Source organism: Austrofundulus limnaeus, unplaced genomic scaffold, assembly GCF_001266775.1.
Source record: "Austrofundulus limnaeus strain Quisiro unplaced genomic scaffold, Austrofundulus_limnaeus-1.0 Scaffold11, whole genome shotgun sequence".
Classification (NCBI taxonomy): Eukaryota; Metazoa; Chordata; class Actinopteri; order Cyprinodontiformes; family Rivulidae; genus Austrofundulus; species Austrofundulus limnaeus.
In genome coordinates this window covers 4,145,288-4,162,820 of record NW_013952413.1, presented here as the reverse complement: position 1 = coordinate 4,162,820, position 17,533 = coordinate 4,145,288, and the positions used below count along the sequence as shown (strand labels likewise).

At 39.3% G+C, this 17,533-nt stretch overlaps 1 protein-coding gene across 1 annotated transcript in view; it reads right to left on the bottom strand.

The window, feature by feature from the left end:
- Positions 1–13,651, bottom strand: part of LOC106513217 (sortilin) — a 19,139-nt gene extending 5,488 nt beyond the window's left edge. Inside the window, exons 1-15 of the mRNA XM_014001937.1 lie at positions 13,645–13,651; positions 12,461–12,523; positions 12,116–12,378; positions 11,875–12,036; positions 11,682–11,755; positions 10,522–10,571; positions 10,317–10,444; positions 6,810–6,954; positions 6,451–6,606; positions 1,661–1,773; positions 1,436–1,538; positions 772–940; positions 487–671; positions 228–411; positions 1–117 (exon numbers count right to left, since the gene is read on the bottom strand). Coding sequence (XP_013857391.1) covers positions 1–117; positions 228–411; positions 487–671; positions 772–940; positions 1,436–1,538; positions 1,661–1,773; positions 6,451–6,606; positions 6,810–6,954; positions 10,317–10,444; positions 10,522–10,571; positions 11,682–11,755; positions 11,875–12,036; positions 12,116–12,378; positions 12,461–12,523; positions 13,645–13,651 — 1,919 coding nt within the window. The remainder of the gene's footprint in view (positions 118–227; positions 412–486; positions 672–771; positions 941–1,435; positions 1,539–1,660; positions 1,774–6,450; positions 6,607–6,809; positions 6,955–10,316; positions 10,445–10,521; positions 10,572–11,681; positions 11,756–11,874; positions 12,037–12,115; positions 12,379–12,460; positions 12,524–13,644) is intronic.
- Positions 13,652–17,533: the final 3,882 nt, after the last annotated feature.

The window sequence follows — 17,533 nt, the reverse complement described above, 5'->3', positions numbered from 1 at the left end:
CCGCTGGTCTGCAGCAGCTCTGTGGTCCCATTTAAACAGAACTCTAGAGCCCGGCCCGTCATGTCCTCCTGCTCCACACACTCCGAGCTGTTCTCTGGACGATAATACCCAAAGTCACTGCAAGATAAATCAGGGTCACATTCTTACTGTTGGACTTTCTGTGCAAAAGCTGTAATATGATTTGATGCGTTCAAACTTAAAAGAAGTACTAGTTTAGTGCACTCAACCAGTGATAATCAGCCACTGTACACGGACAGCGGGACAGCTTCTTGGTGACTTCAAAGTCCCTCCCTTTCCAGCAGACTGAGTCTTTCCTCAAGCGGAGGAAAGACTCTTTATAGCCTAGAACACAGCCGTCGCTACTGGAGTCTTCAGAGTGAGCCTGCCACGCTACATAGTCTTCTTCATTACCTGCAGAAACACGCATGCCCCGAGTTCAAACTCATACACTGATAAAAGATTAGTGATCTTCTCACCTGTACTCACATTCTCTGGTGAGGAGCTTCTTGAAGTCTATGGTGATCACCACCCAGTTACTGAAGTCGCTCCTGTAGCCCCACACGCTGACGTTCATCGAGCGAGAGCCGGGCTCACTGTCCATGCCGCTGAAGTGAAGCGGGTCGTTGGTGAAGTTATACGTGTGCCAACACTGCCCTTCATCTGTGGAGAACCTGAGGAGTGTCAATGAGAGAAAGCCCACAAACCCCACTGTCACAAATTAATTTACATTTAACGTCAGAAGGATGATGAGTCAGACTCATCCAGTCTTACTTTATCCGATTGACTGGCGAGCTGCTGTGCTCCACAGCAACCAGCAGTCCTCCAGAGTCCAGGATAGCGTAGTGATGGGGACCCCTGAGGGCCAGCAGCCATGTGTGACCACCATCATCAGACACATAGACGTCAGGGAAGAGAGCTGAGGCGGCATCTCCAACACTGCCTGAAGGAAAAAGAAGGATTGGTGAGCAGAAAGCTAAGAATTTTCTAAGGATATACTGACCCTGTGCAGCGCATCGCTTGTATTATTTGCACCTTTATTCTGATTCATCTTAGCACCTTATCCCTTAAATTGCCACAAACATGTCCATCAGATGCAACAATGTTTTATACTCATTACTGGAGTAGAGGATGAATATACTTTCCCTAAAATGCCAGCCCTCTTCAATGTGAAGGCAGCAGTGCAGAGGAGCTCTGATTATGAAAACTGTTTTTTTTTAGCCCCAAAGGTAATTTACATAATGAGTTTTCCTCTAAATTCATGTATAGCTCATTTAAATGTAGGCAAACTGCACCAACACAGAGAGACACTGTTTGGTTGGCAGCACAGTTTGAGGCACATGTTACCCTTTGCAAGGTATTTATGATTGGTGCCAAAAAAAAAGGCTGCACAATATTTTGTTGAATTTAGGTCTTGGTGTGCTCCTGTTTGTTTTACCATGAGCCAGGATGAGACCCACGGCGTTGGGCTGTGAGAGAGGCAGCATTGGGACGTTCATTTTCATGGTGGTGCTGTAGGAGGCGTGGATGTGAAGTCTGCACTGTAGCCACAAACACAGCAAAATGTGAGAAGCTCGCACTGAAAAACTTTGAGCTATTTATTCATGCAAGATACAAAGCGTAACAACATAAAGATAAATAAATATTAGCATGCACATCTCACTCTGTTTGGTCTGTTTGTGGAYGTCTCTGTGTTACAGGGGCTGTTCTCTGGCCTTTGCAGCGGCTGCCACTTTGCTCCTTGGTTGAAAGTGATCACAGTCTCCACCTCACCTTCTGTAAAAAGAACACAACATATTTAACGTCTATATTAAAACATATTTAACGTCTATATTAAATGCTACTAGTTTAAATATAGATACTTTGTATGTCGAGCACAAAAAGTGAAGACAAAAAGAAAACCTTTGCTTTCAAAGAAGCACATGCTCATTTTAAACAGTGGAACAACAAAAATAACACTTTTTGTTTGGTCATAGTCTGTCTGTCTATTTTTTGTCCTTTATTTTTCAATAAATAAAAATATGATATATATATATTCCCACCCCCTTTTGTATAACAATAGTAACACACAAAAAAAGGACAACAAAAAAAAAGGGGGGGACTAAGCCCAAGCCAACCCCCAGCCTTTCAGAACAAAGGACACATTTATTTTTTATGAATACTCTATAGTATATTTATAAAATCAAAAGGGAGGAGCCTTCTGGTTATGTCAAATGATTTTACATACAGATACATTAAGCAATGCAATATAGGTGGTTAATTTAAAAAGATTAGAGAGGCGTACGGATAGTATTGTAACAATTATGGAAAGTTGTGGCTTACCAGGTCGTTAAAGTGGGTAAATAGTGTAAACACTATCGGGCAGTGAGGGAAGGTTGGCTAAGTATGTTAAGACTGCATTCTGTGTAGAATAAAATTGGTCGTTGGTGCCTCTCAGTGAATATTTCATATTTTCTAACTAGATAAAATTCACGAGATCTCTAATCCACATAGATGCTTTGGGTGGGTTTGTGGACTTCCATTGTAGCAATACTCCTCTATTCTTGTAAAGGCAATGTTTTTTGATATTTGATATTTTGATATTTCAAACTTTATTCATTCCATAAAAACAAAATTCTATGTACAATAAAAATGAAAATACTAATAAAATGAAAAGAAAGGCGGCAGACAGAAAAGAAAAAAAATCTTATAATGTTTGCCCCTTTTTTATCAAGTATAAATTCAAACTATAATAATTTTCGGTTAACAAAACAAAAATCGAATCTTTCTAGAACAATTTGAATGGCTACATATTAAACCATTTCATGTTTTTTTAACAATAAATCTTTATCATTCTCTTAAACATATACATTGATGTGGCATTTTTAACATCACCTTCCAAATTATTCCACATTCCGAGTCCTTGGATTGAGGTGCACCGTTCTTTGAAACATGTTCGAAATTTAGGTTTCATGAACATCTCTATTCCCTTTAGATTATAACAGCTTTCTCTCTTCGCAAAGTTTATCTGAATGTTTGAAGGTAATGTGTTTCGGTGTGCTTTATACATAACTAACAAAATATTATAATCAGCCAAATCATCGAATTTCAATTATTTCACTTTACAAAATAATATATTTGATGAATAATGGTGGTATTTTTCGAGCGATAACTCTTATAGCCATTTTCTGCAAAACAAAAACAGGATCTGTAATAGTCTTACATGCTTTACCGCATACCTCAACACAATAGACCAAGTGTGGAACAATTAATGTGTTATAAAACATATACAGAGCTTTATCATTAAACAAGTCCCTTACTTTGTAAAGCAATGCAGTAGATTTAGCTAGTTTTATTTTTAAATAATCTATATGAGGTTTCCATGTCAGTTTCTCATCAATAATAACACCCAAAAACTTTACCTCACTGACTCTACTAATCTCTACACCATCAACTCTAAATGGAATGTTAACAGTTCTTTGTCTTTTTGTAAATATCATATAATTAGTTTTATCCAAGTTTAATGATAATTTGTTGATTTCAAACCAGTTTTGTATTTTCACAAACTCTGCTTGCATTTTCTCTAACATCAGTTCTACAGTATGTCTATACCCAAACAAAAAATGTGGTTTCATCTGCAAATAAAACACATTTAATAAGCCCTGACACATTGACCAAGTCATTTACATATAAGAAACAATTTTGGTCCAAGTATAGAACCCTGAGGAACTCCACATGTGATTCCACAGAGTTCAGATCTTACAACATGTATTTGTACAAACTGTTTCCTATTTTCCAAATAACTAGATATCCATTGTAATGCTGGTTCTCTAATCCCATATTAATTTAGTTTTTCAAGTAGAATGCTGTGGTCAATCGTGTCAAATGCTTTCTTTATGTCAACAATAAATACTGGCGCAATATTGTTTTTGATTAATAGCATTTGTTATTTGTTCTATCAGTTCCATAAGAGCCATTGAAGTAGAGTTATTGGCTCTAAATCCATATTGACTGCTACTTAAGATATTGTTTTTAATGATGAATTGATCTAATCTGATCACAAATAACTTCTCCAAGATTTTTGAGAACTGTGGTAATAAGGATATTGGTCTGTAATCACTAAATATACATTTCTCACCATTTTTATATATGGGAATTACCTAGGCTATTTTCATGTTGTAAGGGCTTAATAACATAAGACATTATTTCCTTAACAAACATCATGTCCATGTCCACCCAATCTTTTGACCTTTTATCTGAATTTTTTTTTACACATACTTATTTCTTCCTCATCAGTTTCACCAAGAAATATGCTGTTAGCACAACTTCTGATTGTTTGAGTCACATCATAATCAGCTTTTGGTATTTGAGCAGCAAGACTTGGACCAACATTAACATAATAATGATTAAATTCTTTAGCTATTTCACTTGGACCATAAAGTTCCTTATTATCTTTTACAAAGTACTTTGAAATACCTGATTGTAGCTTATGCTTTTTTAAAACACTATTCATTACTCCCCATGTTGCTTTTGTATCACCATTACGTTTGCTTAATAAATCACTGTAATATTCCTTCTTATGTTGTCTTATAATACATGTCACTTTATTTTTATATTTCTTGTTTCTGCCTTCTGCTTGTTTTGTTCTTATTTTCAAGATGGATGAATACAAACCATTCTTTTTTACAGGCATTTCCCAACCCTTTGTTCATGCATATTTTTATACCTTTTTATTAAAATAATACATTATTTTCCRTAATACCAAAGATGGATGCTGCTGCAATTGGTTGAAGATTGATGTTAAGTGCTTCTGATAGTATTTTAAAGATCATGGACCAAAGCAGGACATGACCAGAACATATAGGGTTAAAKTAGAAGCGAAGTTATGACACCTAACACAGCTGGTATCTAAGCTTAGACTTATTCTGCTTTAGAAAAGTGAGCTCAATGTACACAGCAAAAACAGGAGTGTTAAAATTTCTGTGTTAAACTTTTGGGTGTTGATTTAACATCCCCTAGTGTTATTTTAACACTTTCTGAGTACACTCATACCCAGTGTYGGTGTTAATTCCCAGTGTTGATTTCCTTAGTGTTGTCTCAACACTGGACAGTGTTAAATAAGCTCCGCCCACAGCTGTCTTATATAACACTTAACAGTGTAGCTATACAACACCATGCAGTGTTGAAAGAAGCTTTCTGAAAAGCCCCGCCCTCTTCCACCTCATGTCAGACAGACCAGCATTTACCCAGCATTCCTTGCTGAGAAATCTCGCAGAAATGATGTTTTTGCATGTTTCTGACCATTAAAGACGTTCATGAGAGTAAAAATTAGTTGTTCTGGTTAGTTTTCTTGTTCAGTTTGATCAAGTTGTTCAACTTTAAGTTTGTGTTATGGCCAAAAATCCACACCATGAGTAAGAGGTATGTCCTGGTGTGTCAAGGGTGACTCCATTATACTTTTCTACTAACTACTGAGTAAAGAGTTTGATATTAACTTTGAGTGTTAAATTTACACTCCCAGTTTGATGGTGTATTAACACCTTGTTGTATATGTTAACCTTTCAAACACCACAATTTCTTTTGTTAATAATAACACACTGGTGATACTTTTAACACTTAATTTTAACACTGTCCAAATGTTAATATGACACCCAGTATTGTTGAATATTTAACACTGGCTGGTGTTACTGTTAACACTATATTTTAACACTAACACTATTTTTAAGTTAATGTGACACCAAGAATTGTTGAATATTAAACACTGGTTGGTGTTAAACTAACAAAAAAATGAGTGTTAAAATTTAACACTTTCACAAATGTTATTTTAACACCAGCGAGTGTGGACACATAGACACTTGCTGGTGTTAAAATTAACACTGTGGATGTTAAATTAACACTGACATTTTTGCTGTGTAGAACCTTAAACTGTATGACATTAGTCTTGCACAGGAAGCAATATGATTTACTCTTTGTAAGGCGTAGTACCACATATCATCGCCCATATCCTTTCCTCTCCTAAATCACCCTCCCAGCCTGTCTTAATCTTTGCTTAAAGAAGTGTTCTTAAGAGACATGATGCCATAYAGAGCTGAGGAAAAATGTTTTTGTGATCCATTCCCTTCATGTAGTAGTGTGCTTGTAATATAGTAATTCTAAGTGACACATAAAATAATCTACGTGTTCAGTTTTACAAGTATAACACCAGTTTGTCACTTCTGTTAAGATATTGTATTCGGTGTCACTAGGAAAAAACCTGAGACATCAAAACCAACAGATAAGACACTCACCCTGATGCAATCTGACCTAGACTGAAGTAAAGATGACTCTACACAGCTTTGCAAAACATTCTTTCATTTTTCTGTGCGATCCCAAGTTGGCTTGTATTAAACATTGGAATTTCGACAGCCTCTACATCGAGGTTTGTGAATGTTTACAGCGAGTTTATGTGAAAGTGCCAACAGTCTGGTAACTCACCCTCAGAGAGTACGCTGGTCATGAAGACGCCCCTGAAAGACGCAACGGCTGTGAAGTCTGTGTCGCTCCCTGTGGTTGTGTAAAGGTGGCGCTCCAGAGACTTGGAGAAAACGGTTCCTCTGTCGTCTGACACATAGATGGTTCCAACACCAGAGTCTGCTCCACACACACACAAAGAATTTGGTTAGAACACTGCAACAACGTATTTTGTGCTCAGAGAGAAATTCTTGGCAACTGGTTTGACAAAACTTGGTATTTGTGTGAGCCATCGATCATCAGCGTTATTAAAAATTCACAACACTATAAACAATATCAGAGTCGCCCACAGTCATCACTAAAGCTGCTTCATTGTCACTGACCTCCTGGGTCRTCCACATGCATGAAGATCATGCCCTGATTGGCTGAGAGGATGGAGTAAAACTGCTGGTGGGTGACAGAAGGAAGCTGGGCCGTGTTCCAGTGATCACCTCCATCCACTGAGACATGGATCCCACGCTCTGTGCCCTGACACAAATGCACACAAACACACACAACTTATTTCAATACAGTACATGCATGAAGACCATACAGCAACGTAGCTTGGAAAGTTTTATGGTATGAAAATTTGTGTTTAGTAGAGCTTTTTGTAGGAGATAATGTAGTCAGGAATTGTAGCAATGGTAAGTTAACAGGCCCATCCGTCCGTCCATTTTCTGCCGCTTATCCGGGATCTGGTCGCGGGGGCAGCAGCCTAAGCAGAGAGACCCAGACTTCCCTCTCCCCAGCCACTTGGGCCAGCTCATCCGGGGAAATCCCAAGGCGTTCCCAGGCCAGCCGAGAAACATAGTCCCTCTAGCGTGTCCTGGGTCTTCCTCTGGGCCTCCTCCTCCCAGTGGAGCATGCCCGGAACACCTCACCAGGGAGGCATCCAGGAGGCATCCTAACCAGATGAGCCACCTCAACTGGCTCCTCTCGACATGGAGGAGCAGTGGCTCTACTCTGAGTCCCTCCCAGATGACTGAGCTTCTCACCCTATCGCTATTAAGGGAGAGCTCAGACACCCAGCGGAGGAAACTCATTTCAGCCGCTTGTATCCGCGATCTCGTTCTTTCGGTCACTACCCAAAGTAAGTGACCATAGATGAGGGTAGGAAAGTAGACCAACCGGTAAATCGAGAGCTTTGCCTTCTGGCTCAGCTCCCGCTTCACCACGACAAACCGGTACAGCACCCGCATCACTGCAGATGCAGCACCAATCTGCCTGTCGATCTTCCGCTCCATTCTTCCCTCATTCGTGAACAAGACCCTGAGATACTTGAACTCCTCCACTTGGGGCAGGACCTCCCCCCCGACCCGGAGACGGCACGCTACCGGTTTCCAGCTCAAGACCATGGTCTCGGCCAAGGCCATTTCTCGTTAACAGGCCATTGTCAACAAATGTATTTAATTTGCTGTTGGATAAAGTTTTGTATCATTAGGTGTTCTTTCACAACATTCAATTCCACCCACAAATGCTGTTTGTTGATTTTAGCTCCGCTTTTACCACCTTAATCCCATCCTGACTGGTATCCAAGCTCAACACCCTTGGAATCAGTAACTCACTCTGTAGCTGGATTATGGACTTCCTCACTGGCAGACCACAGTCAGTCAGAATGGGTGACCACACCTCCCCCACCCTCACACTCAGCACCGGCTGCCCACAAGGCTGTGTGCTCTCACCCCTGCTCTTCACCCTGTACACCCATGACTGCCTTGCTAAACACAGCACCAACACCATCATCAAGTTTGCTGATGACACTACAGTCATTGGCAATATCTCCAATGATGACGAGGGGGCGTACAGGGAGGAAGTGAAGCTCTTCGCAGAGCACCACCAACAACCTCTCCCTCAACACCAGCAAAACCAAGGAGCTGATTGTGGACTTCTGGCGAGGGAGTTGAGCGCACAAACCCMCGAGTATTGAGGGGACATTAGTGGAGAGAGTGGACAGCTTCAGGTTCCTCTGTGTTTATATCTCAGAGGATCTCACCTGGTCACTGAATACATCCCCACATTATCAGGAAAGCCCAACAGCACCTACACTTCCTCCGTCGTCTAAAGAGGGCTAAATTGCCACAGCAGCTACTCTGCAACTTCTACAGGTCCACTGTGGAGAGTATTCTGAGCAGCTGTCTCACAGTGTGGTATGGTAGTCCCACTGCTGCTGAACACAAGGCTCTGCAGAGAGTAGTGAAGACTGCTCAGTTCATCACTGCAGCTACCCTCCCACCCATGCAGGACATGCAGGTGAGAAAGAAATGACTGTGAATGTGAAGGAAGGGAAATGATTTCACTTTCCACGGGTCATGATTCTGAGTCTTTCACTGCACCCGTTTTGTAATTAAAAGGGTAAAAAGACATTTGGAATAAATTTGGTTCAGCAGCTCATTTCCTATGAATGATAAAATGCAGAGAGGGTGGTACTACTGCTACAAAATGCAAACTTTAACACCTCCAGTTACGTCAACAAGCCATCTACACACATCAGTTAGTAAAACAGTCTCAACAATAATGTACAGTACATTAATTTAAATGTATAAAACAGAATCAGTTCATCTTGTTCTAGCTATATTGAAGTACTCTTGTGTGCCTGGGTATATGTTGATAAAACAACTCCTCTACTGAGTATTTTATTAAAACTTTTTTTAACAGATACTTTATATTGTATTCATGCTCTTTGTGTTGTTTGTCCATTTTAATTCTTATTATACATTTTTCTTTCTTTTCTTTGCTTCTCTTGTGAATGATACAGATTACATTTTATGATGCCCAATATTCATGATGGTTCTTCAGAACATGATCTCTTTATGTGGTCCAAATTTATCTTCCTAGAGGAAATTTTTTTTTTACTGATAAAAGTTTGTCACTATTTTTTATGTGGAATTTTCCATGTGCACTTAAAAACTGGTGTATTTAAAAGACACAAAGAAGGGCGGTGTGTTTGAAATGTCCTTCTTGGACAAATCAAGAGGTCTTTGAATCCAGCTCAGAGCCTTTTTCTCTGTGGGATGGAATTTTCTCAATCCAAGCAGTTTAAAACACTCCTGTGCACCGTTTTAGTCCTCACGCCTGAAAAGGAAGGCAGTCTGGATTTGGGGAATCCAGACAAGCCCYCTGAGTTAAGTAAATAAAAAAGAAAAAGAAAAAATGTGGTCGGTATTCAGTCGTTAATACAAGAGGTGCTCCGATTCAACCACAAAAATATGAGGAATGAAAGTAAGAACAGTTTCAATATTATGGCTAATATTTTTAGGTCAGACTACGTCAGTGTTTCTGTTCATATCTGTGGTGTTTACATGACTGCATGTTCTACAGACTGACATCAGGATACAAATATCTGAACAGAAGAGATATCCAGCAGCTCATGACCTGTCAGACAGCACTGATAAACAAACATCTGTATCACACAAAACATGATTTAGAACCAAACTTAAKATTATCATATTATATATTTTAACAAGGTTATCTTTTAAAGATGTATTTGAAAAAAAAAGTTACCTCTTTCATAACTTGTTATTAATTCATGTGGTGCTCATATTTCCAAAACAAACTCTGCACAACAAGTGATAACACAGATATACGACTTCCCAGCATTTTATGAACTGAGAATCTGCTAAATGTTTTCAGGAAAACTGCTTCTTTAACTTTAACAAGCTGAAATGATCTTCACTCAGTGGAAAAAAAAACTGAAATTATCCACCACCAGCACAAATCTGACCTATTTTTTTTGTATTGTTGATATTTGGATTAAAAGAACTCAATAAGAGGAGAACTACCTCCTGTTTTTCTTACCTACCCATCCACTTATTAAAAAAATAAATAAAAAATACAGCAGCAGACATACATACCGTTCCTGTCATGACGGAGGCAAAAACAAATTTTCCTCCCAGAACAAAAGAGTAAACTTTGGTGGCAATGGTCTTAAAACTTCCGCCGTAGTCATCGCTCCTCTTTAATTGTAATGATCCTTTGTCATCTAACAAACAACAAAAAAGGGATCACTATAGAATTCAAACAAATAATAATAGCAGTGTGATAATTTTATCCTCTTACTGCAAGATCCGTTGTTGTTGGTTGTAAAGTATATGCTGTTTTTTGGGCCCCTGGAAAAAGAAACCATTCAGGAAAGAATTAAAATCGGGGGTGGGGAGGGGGGTGGTGTATCCAAACAACATTTCTTGTTAAATTCAAATGTGATTTGTAGAAATCAGCAATTAAAGTTTTGGTTTCTTAAATAATGAGTTGTGTTCCCAGTTAAGGTTTTTTAATTGCTGCCAAAAGAGAATAAAAGCTTTCACGCTGTTTGGTCAGAGAACTGTGGGCTGAAGAAGAATGTCTTCACTGAGTGGAGATTGAGGAGAACCTCACAGCCTCGGCAGTCACTTTAGATTTAGGCCTGAAGGACCGCTGTGGTCTCTGCACACGACCTCAGCGGACCTCAGAGAAAAGCCGAACCAGGACGGTGGCAGATGGAGACAACAACAAACAAACAAGACGTGCAATCCGCTTACAGGGAAAACAAGGAGGGACATGCAGACTGCAAGCAATCAGACATGGCTCTGTGACTAACACTGAACAGTATTGTCTTCATAAACACAGATTAATTATCATTTACTAGAAGCTATTGTGTCTCAGTCGTATTGCTTCGTATCGTAAGCTTTTATGTTTAAATCCAATTTTCTAAAACTGTGAGGCAAAAAATATATTTCTGTCTATAAATTAGATCAATTTAGAATTTGGAATTTATTTTTATTACAAAACATATCTTCTATTAGAGTAGTTTTTTTTACCCTTTCAAGAAAAAAAAATTGTATGTCGAAAAATGATGGAGTTTAAGCAATTCTAGTCAAATCTCAAAAATAACTTTGCATTGTGCACATTATACAATAGCGATCAGAGTATGTTTTGTGAATGACTCTCAGCTACTAACACAACAAATTTTAGCTCCATATWTGTAAAAATGACTGAGTTATAGATGTTATTTTCATAAGGGAAATTTGCATTTAACTAAACTTGATTTTTTTCCCCCGGTACTCAGCATTTATGTAAAACCCATTTATTTTACGTATTTTTGTTAATCCGAGACAAAAATAAAGATCTAATTTGTAAACAACTGGTGTAAATTTATACTGATTGAAACTGTTTAAGTAATAATTTGTGATGTGTTAATGCTTAAATAGAACCTGACTAATGACGGCAAAAGAAATTCTCACCATCTGACCAAACACACACTCTTATGGAGTTTTCTCCACGTGCTGCCAAAGTCCTCGGAGAGCCACAAGTTCAACTGGAAAGACAAACGATGTGTCAGTAAATAAACTCTGCTCAACTGAATCGAAGCAGTGATGCATAACTAAGAACTGTCTGGTTCAGCATCAGTTTAGGAGGTAGAGACTGAAACTCAACTGAGATACTGAGGGTCAGGAGAGTGTTGCAGTCTGCAGGGTTGTACAGCAGCTGAATGAGAGGAACAAACGGCAGGTCAGTGGACTCGAAGGTCAGGCCGAAGTCCAGCGAGCGAAACAGTCGGAAGTCCCCGATCTCTGACACGTCGCCTGTCAGGATCACCTGAATCAAAACAAAAACCAATTATGTACATATAAAGAAAAAAAAAACAATTCCTTATGTTGACTTTTCTGAGGCTCACCTTCCCCGAGTGGTCTGGGCTAATGGCGATACCGAACTCCGTCTGGATGAAYGTGTGGTTGATCAGGTGAGTCACGTCTTTGAACGTCTTTCCGTGRTCTTCACTGATGCACACGGAGAAGCTTGAATTCAGACCCACAAAACACTGAAAACATCTAAARCAATCTGCTCCGAGAGGCTTTTTGCTCACCTCCTGTACAGGTTGGACTGGCCTAAACGCATCATGAACACCGGCACATGAAATGTCGTCAGCACCAGCAGCACCTAGGAGGAAATGGGCTGGAAGTTAAAAACAGATAATTGCTTCTTTTTTTAATTTATTGCCACTGATATGTGACACACTCACCCCTGATCCATCRCCCACCCAGGCGAGGGATAGTGAGCCCAGGTTTCGCACTTTGAATGTAAACTAGAAGAAATCAGAGGTGAACATTTTTAGTGAGCAAAGAAATGTACAAATATAAGCAGGAACAAGGCAAATTACTAATCTTATAAAGGTAGTTGCTTAGAGTGATAATTCAGATCTTAGTTTAAGTTATGAACAACTAATATCTTACCTGYTGTAGATAGCACTTTAAACTCCTCCAGCTTGGWGAATTAAGTTTCATTCTGACTGGAGTGATGAACTAAAAACTGAGCRAGGCCAAAAGCAGAGTGAACTGATGTTTTCAAACTCCAACCCCTAAATACCACAGCAGTGAGGGCTACTCTATAAACCATCATTATTTTCTCATTTCACAGTAATCCCAGCAGAAATATTATGATGGTCTTACAGGAAGTGCCTCGGSCTGCATCATCAACATTAATAAAGACGGATGAAGTGTCTCCGCCTTGTCCCGTTGTTCAGAATTGAAGCCAAAACATTCATCTTTGGAAACTCCTGTGTTGTATTTCGGAGCACGCATCTGTTCAGTTGGGACGTGGAGCTCTACCACTAATACAAAAGTCCCGCCTACTCACCTTCCCAAATCTGCTCACCAAATCAATAGCTTAATAAAACTAAATGTGTTTAGATTTGAGCTTACAGCAGCAAAGATAAAACTAAGTGGATTAACAAAAAAACATTGTCTGAAAAAAAGGATGAGAACTTATTTTTTATTGTTTAGCATTTACGTGAACTGCTATGATGATTTTGAGGTTTGAGTTAAGGTGGCAGCAATCAACTTTGGCTTCAGCCCCGCTCAAAAAAGCTATTAGCTTGTCAAAAWTAAATTAAAAACTCTCCAACATGAGGCTATTCAAACAGCTATCTACAACAGGTGAGATATTAACTGTTCATACATTTCCACAGAACCCCACTCTAAAAAGGTCTAAATAATCACCTAAATAATGTTTCAGCTTAGGGACACTCATTTGAGTAAAGTACTGAGTCAGAAAAACAAACCAAAAATAACATTTGAYGAGGTTTTCCGTTGTTGCACAGAGTGGACATGCCAGCTGAGAGGACAGACTGTCCACACTGTGGTAGCTCAGCCATCAGTCTGCACGTGACCTGTTTAATAGGCCAGACAAGACAATGGCCAAACATACCAAACATACTTAGTAATTTCAGAAAAGTTATGCTAATTTTACCCTACTTTTTCCAAATATTTATCACCCCAACAATGATTTAAAGCTCAATACAAAAGAAGTAAACAGAATGAAAACAACATTCCCATCCTTTCATGCAGGGGGGTCTCTGACTAGTGGTTTTTTAGGCGCAGAGCRGTCCACGTTTGGAATCTGAGCTAAGACCCCCTCCTCCTCTTGTCAGCTGATGAGGCAGAGATGTTTACAAGGTGAGTGCAGCTCTGGAGAGTTTGTTTAAGTCTATAAAGCTGCAGAAGACTGTGTGCGGTTCTGTCTGCTGGCTGGAAACTGCTTGTAAACAAGTCCAGCAGAAACTGGCCTGCTCCCTGCCGTCCAGATCTGTCAACATAAGTTTCCATCTGCCTCGCTTTGATCACCACGCTGCACTCACTGCATTCATCATTGTATTATTTATTTTATTTTTACTTTATGAAAAATTTCCCAAACTTAGCAGTTGATTACTGTTTGTTTTTTTTAATAATCACTTTTTATAGATCCATCATGTTTTCTCTTTTCTCACACCAGCCCACAGTTCCTACAGGCCAGCTGAGAGCTGTGTTTTGGGTGAAAACTTACGTTTACTCCAAGTGTTAAAAGTAAGTGGCAGTTATGTAAGACTGAATTTGTCTCCAGCGAGAACAGCGAGGGAACAAATCAGGAGATAAAACTGGCCTCACAGAGCAGACATGACCTCACGCTGCATCGGGCGCCCAACGGCCGGCATTCAGCAGCGAGCTTTCAACGGCAAGCAGCTACTTGAGACCGGCGAGGGTCTTTGGAGCTGCACACAAACAAGCCCGTCCCTGCGGAGTCACACGGTCCGCAAGTGGGAGCACAACCCTCACTGTGGGCGACATCCTCTCAGAGAGGTCAGGACGACGACAACAATGAGGTCCTTTTTTCGCCCCTCTTGCACTGGACTTTAACTCTCTGCCTCAGCCATGTTTACACACACACAACTGTAGACATAGAGGTCAAACTCAAAGGATCAAACACTCCGAGTGGTGAAGACCAAGCCTCTGTATCTACACAGAGCTGTGTGAAGGCTTGAAGTAATATCCAACTGTAAAAAACATCAGATGCTCATGCTTTGAACAAAACAAAAATTGATTATAGCATATTAACTAGTCTGTAAAGTGCAAAAAAATTTAACAAAATAATGCTGACTTTATGTGTCGCACCGATGTCAAAGCCATCAAAAAYATAAGTGCACAATCTAAACCCTTCATGGTGTTTACCTGACTTTAAGGGTCCTCTGGCAGAAGGTGGCATTTTACATTTAGGAATGTTTTCACATCTCAAAATACCCCAAATATACAGACTTTAAAAAAATAAGAGTATGTGTTGGGGATGACTCTCAGCTACTACTCCACCATCTTTTACCTCAATATGTGTGAAACTGAAAGAATTTAGAGCTTTTATTGTTGGCTAGTATCACTTAGATGTGGGGATCATACTGGACTGGGCTGACTCAATTGGCAGTCAATCATGAGTAATTGTTTTTTTTTTAGGGATTACCAAAAGCTCTTACATTATCAGGTGCTGATATAAATAGAACATTCTGGCTAAACATGACAAAAACATTAAAATCTCTAAATGAGATATAAATTTAGCCTGAAAGAATAAGCACACTTAAGATTTTTATAATCAGTTTTCTCTGCTCTTTAAAGACAGATTTTATGAGTTACATTTTATCTCACACCAATATGAAAGTTCTTTTTCACRATGTATCAAGCAGAAAAAAGTCCTTGAGATAATCAAAGTTTAATCAGAGATGGGAGTCAGATTTTCTTGTCATCTTTTGTAGTGCTCTTGAGCAACAGGTTTTCTGAATAGCGGTGGTGTATTTGGTTTTGGACCATTTCATTCATAAGAAATTATAAAAATATGTAAATCATTTAAAATCTTTTAAAACGCTTTGCTTTTTCACACATTTTCAGTCCAGTCCCAGACATTTATCACTGGATGTGCACCAACTAAAGGGGGTTTTAGAAATTATAATTAATTCATATTGATGCATTGATCATTCACTTTGCTATCAAATTGAAATTTGAATATGAAATTTTTGCTTTTAACAATTTTACAAACCATTACAACTAACTGGAATGTTATTTGAACAGTAGACTGATCGATGCATAAACTGATGCATGCAACTTTAGGCCTGTGTTTGTACAGATAATAAAGTAAACAAACCAAAAAACAAATATATAATTTGGACACAGCAGATCCTATAGTTATGCTAAAAGAAATGTAGCATTTTTTTAAATAATAAACTTTGGTCAAAATGAGGATTCAAGAATTTTCTAAAAGCTCTTTGTTTTGTTTTGGATAAATGTAGGTCATTCGTTCAAGTCACTTCCATTATCTCAGCTGACCCTGGTTTATCTCGCTCTGATGGACGACTGACAAGGCTGATAGGAGAACGTAATCCTGGGTTTTCACGAACATTTGAGTCTTCCAGCGTGGCCTCGCAGTAATGATGTCAGACTCTGGAGGTCTCAAATGAAAGATGGGGGCATTGTTAGAAATGAGATCAAGTCTATTATTCCTCTCACGTATTAACACCTAACTTATCTTTCTAAAGACACATTTGTCCATTTTAAAAAGATGAGCAGAGAAAGCCACACATCCAACAGGAACTTGACCCGGATCGACATGAAGCTCCACAGTATGGGGCTGTTGGTGTGAGACGGTGATCCTGCGGCTCAAACACCTGTGCTAACTTTTGAAAATGAAAATAATTCAGCGTGCTTTCTCAAGCTCCTCAGGGTCGTTCTAGCCCTCAAACATTCCCCACTTGTTTCCACAGAGCTAAATCTGATCTTCATAACATGCCGGAGTCTGGGTTCCTTGTTATCAGAGCTGCCGATCGGACAAGGACCGAGTAAGAGTTAAGATCTGTGGTGCAGATTCCTCATTTCCCAGATAACTGTGTAAATAAGCAGGAAGCCTCACGTACTCCTGCCTGTAATTCTTCTTTTCTGTGCAGTTTTAGTAGTCCTGATGCAGACCGTACAGTATGTTTTGTCAGCCAGTCCAAGTAGGCTTGCTCTTATTTTCCCAGTTTGACATGTTGATGTAAGATTCATTTCGCTGACAGGATTAAAACTTGTCGGTTGTTTCATCCCCCAACCCCCACCTCCACTTCAGTCTCCATCCTGYTCTTTATTCATTTGGCCAAAGGAAAAGAAAAAGAGAGGGAAAGAACAAGCCGYATTTACCGGCTGAAGGGTAACTGGGTCACAGCCAGCTTGTTGCAGCACCAAGAAAAGCAGCAGATGATGTTCCACGAGGTGCCGGAGGGGGAACAGCAGGGGGTTGTTGATACAGGAAGAGACGTCCACTGAGAACAACGAATTAGGAAAATATGAAAMTGGGATTCCTTGTTTGCTTATTGCCCGCCGCCTTGCATGCCAAACTTTGAAGCAGCAGGGGCACAACCAAGATGGAGACAGAGGGGGCAAATGGTGGCCTCCCTCAGCCAGACTATTTGATTCACTTGAATCTCAAGCTTTTTGCTTGGTGTGGATTTTTTTAATTTCCCCTGGCAATGCCTCAAACACATGAGTAATTATGAATTAAAAATATACATTTGTAAAATTAAAAAACTGACAATCTAGTTCCCCTTAATAGGGTCTACAGGTCAAAAACCAATGCCCTAAAATTGGTCTGCAGGATCTCAGGAGGTATTATGCATATTTTCTATTAAATAAACATATACATAAAGTTATTTATGTAGGTTTATTTACACTTATAATACACAGTTTAAAACATTCAAAAATATATCTTTAATTTGAGAAAGTTTGTTTATAGTAAATGTTTTGTCCAATGCAAGGGCGTAACTTTGGGT